This window comes from Capsella rubella, unplaced genomic scaffold (genome assembly GCF_000375325.1).
Source record: "Capsella rubella cultivar Monte Gargano unplaced genomic scaffold, Caprub1_0 scaffold_15, whole genome shotgun sequence".
Taxonomy (NCBI): Eukaryota; Viridiplantae; Streptophyta; class Magnoliopsida; order Brassicales; family Brassicaceae; genus Capsella; species Capsella rubella.
The window spans coordinates 59,539-63,845 of record NW_006238909.1 but is presented as its reverse complement, the minus strand read 5'-3'; the positions used below and the strand labels follow the sequence as shown (position 1 = coordinate 63,845).

Below are 4,307 nucleotides of genomic sequence, written 5' to 3'. Positions count from 1 at the left end.
CAAAATCATCATAGCAATTTTCTTCCTAAGATTATATCTTTTTCATTATACAAAACCATAAAAAAATTAATTAAAAAAATATTGATTTTGTTTTTATATATTCAATATCTAGACACTAGTTTTGTTTAAATCTTTAATGTATTCATTTTTATTATAATTAGTTATTTTTAAAATTTAGAGCTAAACTAATAGTAAAATAACTCAAGATATTAGAATCTAAATTAAAAGTGGAAAATCTTATGAATTAGTAAGGAATTGTTTATTTTTACATTGTCAATCAAAACCATTAACTTATTATGTGATTTACTTAAATACAAAAATTATTATTACAATTTTTTTCCTAAGATTATATTTTTTTAAAGTATACAAAACCATAACAATTTATTATAAAATAATTACTGTCTTTAGTTTTTTTAACAATAAAAATAAAATTATAAAAAAATTTGGAATTCTTTTTTTGGTCAAAAACGGTCAACGCCGGAGTCAACACCGGTCAACGCCAGAGTCAGTTGACCGGTATACCAAAATTTTATGTCTATGGTGTTAACTACATGACGTTGTATAGTTGATGCATGTGGTCATGCAATACATCTAGTTCGTGTAGCTGAGTATACAATAGAATACTTGGCATGTGTGACCATGCATTCCTCTATAGTTGGTGTAGCCGGCCATCTTTTTTCCAAAAAAAAATCAAAATAGTTGTTTCTATTGGGAATATAATCCCCATAGGGCAATTTTTATTGGTCCACGTTCATATTACTCCTCCATAGAAGGAAAAAATGTCATATATTTAAAATCTAAAATAATATAGTTAACTTAACCATGGTTAAAAAAAGTTAACCTAGGGTTAATATTTTGACCACCCTTTATAAAAAGAAAAAACAGATATGTGAAAACCCTACCTCTCTCGCAGCCTCCGATAAATACCTCTGCACCAACTAAACTATTCTTTACTCTCTCTCTCTCTCAGTGCTTATCATCATTTTCTCTGTTTCTTTTTATTCCTTTGTGTTGTTTTTTTTTTTCTGTTCTTTTTCTAATGGTTTTTCTAATCGTCTCTTGTGTGTTACTCGATTTTTGTTTTATATATTCAATCTATTGCAAATGATGAGTTAATCACAATTGATAAAAAGAAGCTCAAAGTTCTTGAGCAGTGTTGGAAATCATAAACTTCCATGACTCTGATGCAATTTCTTATCCAAAAAAATCCTCAAAATTCTTGATCGGTTTTAAAATATATATATAATTATGATCTCCAAATTTTATTTTACATTCTCTATGCTTTTATTAACCTTTTTTTTTTTTTTTTTTGTAAACCTCTTTTATTAACCTATCTCCTTAAATTATTGGTATTCAGAAGCAATTCTGACCACTTATTTTATTTATTTTCTTTTTGATTTTTTTTTTATAATAATTTTGATTTTCAACTATGAAAATCAGAAGTTTTAGTTAACACTACTGAGAAAATATTATTCGTAATTCCATAATATTCTTTTTTTTGTCAAGTAATTCCATAATTAATTTTTATTTTGGTATGACCCAACTAATATATATAACTTAAGCCAAAAAAAGAAGCTAATCATAACTATAACAGTAACGAACAAAAAAAATTAGCAAGCTTAATTAAAAAAAAAAAGAAAAAGTTTCATCATATACATAAGACAAAAGATAGAAACAATCATAACTGGTTTTGGTTTAACATATACACAAGTATGAACATTTCACAATAATAATCATACAAAAATGGCATATCGATATACCAACTTTAAAGCTGTCATCTAATCTTCATGAACATGAAGTTTCCTCAACCAAGTCCAAGATTTGTAGTAGCCCCCATTCTCCAATCTTCCATTTGCCACTGTCTAATTTGAACTCAAAGATAAGCTCCGTGGAAGTCACATCCTCTGCTTCAACTATGAATGTGTAGATATGCTCTGTTAAAAATCGTTTCATGTTACGACTGCATGGTATACACCAAACTTTGTGATCCTTCTGTTCATCGGTGTTATCCATAGTTACTCCCATCGAACTATCATCTTCATCATCATCACTAGCATCATCATTATCATCATCATCATCAGCTTCGTCTTTATGCATATCCAGCATGATACAAGCCTTAAATCTCAAGAATGTAGGAAGAGTTGATTCATTCAACTTAAATTTCAATGAACGCCCAGCAGTAGCTCGGTGATTGAAGCAGGCAGGCACTTGTGCACCAGGTAAGATCGCATATCCACGAGTTGATGTGTGCATGATAAGATCTTTGGCTTCTTGCTTCAGTTTGAAGCAATTAGTGAACTTCAGACGGATCTTTGGATTGTTAAAGGAACAATCCAGTCTCTCAAGAGACTTACAATTGTCTGCATCAATGCAAGATAAGGAATCTGAAAATTGGGGGAGTGATACCAGATGATTGCAGTTGTGGAGTTTAAGAACACGTAAACGAGACATTTCCTTGACCCATGGAGCAACTTCTTGTATATCTTTGTTCAACTGCAGCTCCGTGATGATGTCAAGAGCACGCGGGAAATCTTTGAGGCTTTCAAAGTATGACATACGGAAATCAGAAAGACGAGACAATGACATGATTGACATAGGAACTTCTTTTACTGCAGTTCCTATTATGTTGAGATACTCAATGTTTCTCGAGATCTCAGGGAAACTTTTCAACTCCGAGCAATCTGAGAGATCAAGTCTGTCAAGAGATTTCAAGTTGATGTTGGTCGGAAGAGCCTCTAGCTTTGAGCATCCGCACATTGTCAACGTAGACAATCGCTGAAGGTTGCCTATTGAGGAGGGGAGTTCCAAAATACTTAAGCATCCGCTAATATCCAATTTCTCAAGATTTTTGGCAGTTCCAATAGAAGGAGGGAGCTCTAGTAGACTTGAGCAATTACTGAGATCTAATATATTGAGATTATTCGCATTCTCGATAGTGGGGAGCTCCACAACAAGTGAACAATTGCTTAGAGACATTTCTTGGAGATTAGTGGCATTGATAGAGGACGGGAGCTTCACAAGCCTTGAGCAGTTATTAAGAATCAGTTGCTCAAGTTTAGTTTCATTCCCAATAGAGGGAAGCTCCACAACATTATCGCAACCAGAGAGGACTAACCTCCGAAGATTGGTCGTGTTCTCAATAGAAGCAGGAATTTTCACCAGACTTGAGCATCCATTAAGATCTAAAATCCGGAGACTAGTAAGTTCTCCAATACATGAGGGGAGCTCTACTAAACTTGAACATTTTCCAAGATATAGTATTTCCAGATTAGTTGCAGTAGAAATATCAGGCAGCTCTTTCAGATCTGTAGAATAACTCAAATACATCCACCTGAGATTTCTAAGTGGCTGCATTGACAAATAAGAAAGAAAATGTTTATATGATTGGTCTTTAAACACACACACTGAAAAAATAGTAAATAAAATATATATTAGAAAAATATTGAAATTTCTTTTTTCGTCAAAATTACTTACTCTAGTTCCTTCCCATAGCTTCTGAAGCTTGTTGTGATGTAGAGCCAGCTCGACGAGAAACTCCGGATTAAAACTAGAAGGCAAACATATATTCTGGAAATAACTCCAATCCAGTAATCTAATCATTTGAGAATAATGAAGTAATGAATGCAGTCTCTCAGGTTGATCAAGGTCCAGACCATTGATTCTTACAAATTGGAGATCGAACATTCTTTCAACTGCTTTTTCCCTTATATTCAATTCTTCCTCGGTATTAGATAAATCTAAATTTATGCCTATAAAACGTCTATTATCCTAAAACAAAGAAATACAAATCGATATGGTTAGTTATAAAATATACTCAATTTGTAAAGAGCAATATTGCAACAGCATAACTTACTGTTGTATCGTCGCTAAGCTCTTCACATATATCTCTTGCACCAGCCAAAAGGTAATGTTTCCTAAGGCCATGCTGAATGAATTGCTTACGTGAAGTTTCTCTTCCAAACTGATGTATTAGAGTATGCATCCCTATCATTCCGTATTCAATAGATATGAGAGATCTTTCAGCTAAAACGTAAAGACCTTGCCTCACATCCGAGAACTTATTTGCAAGAACCTTTCCCACTTTATAAGTTGATTCACTAAGGAAAAAGCAGGCTAGATAAAGAAATAAATATTTATCTTCATCACATAAGGCATCATAACTAAACTTTATAATGCTCTCTATTTCTCCATCAAGGCTGGTCCTTAACCTTGGTAGTATACTTTTCCACTCTTGCTTTGACTTTCGTCGTAGAGCGGAGCCTAGCACCTTCAATCCCAAGGGGAGTTCACCTGCAAGGTTTGAAACT

General features: G+C 33.1%; 1 protein-coding gene and 1 non-coding gene across 4 annotated transcripts in view; one reads left to right on the top strand and one right to left on the bottom strand.

Moving 5' to 3' along the window:
* Positions 1 to 1,098: 1,098 nt before the first annotated feature.
* LOC111829341 lies at positions 1,099 to 1,190 on the top strand. Its single transcript, XR_002832829.1, has one exon. It is a non-coding gene; the product is annotated as a small nucleolar RNA R72 (small nucleolar RNA).
* A 568-nt stretch (positions 1,191 to 1,758) lies between these two features.
* The window catches only part of LOC17874505 (probable disease resistance protein RPP1), a 4,332-nt gene continuing 1,783 nt past the window's right edge, over positions 1,759 to 4,307 (bottom strand). For 2 of the 3 annotated variants that reach the window (XM_006279307.2, XM_023778062.1), the window contains exons 4-6: positions 3,854 to 4,290; positions 3,475 to 3,768; positions 1,759 to 3,348 (exon numbers count right to left, since the gene is read on the bottom strand). In XM_006279307.2, the coding sequence (XP_006279369.2) occupies positions 1,786 to 3,348; positions 3,475 to 3,768; positions 3,854 to 4,290 (2,294 nt within the window). In that variant the 3' untranslated portion in view covers positions 1,759 to 1,785. Of the gene's footprint in view, positions 3,349 to 3,474; positions 3,769 to 3,853 lie in introns of all 3 variants that reach the window. The other variant, XM_006279306.2, reaches the window with a different exon arrangement.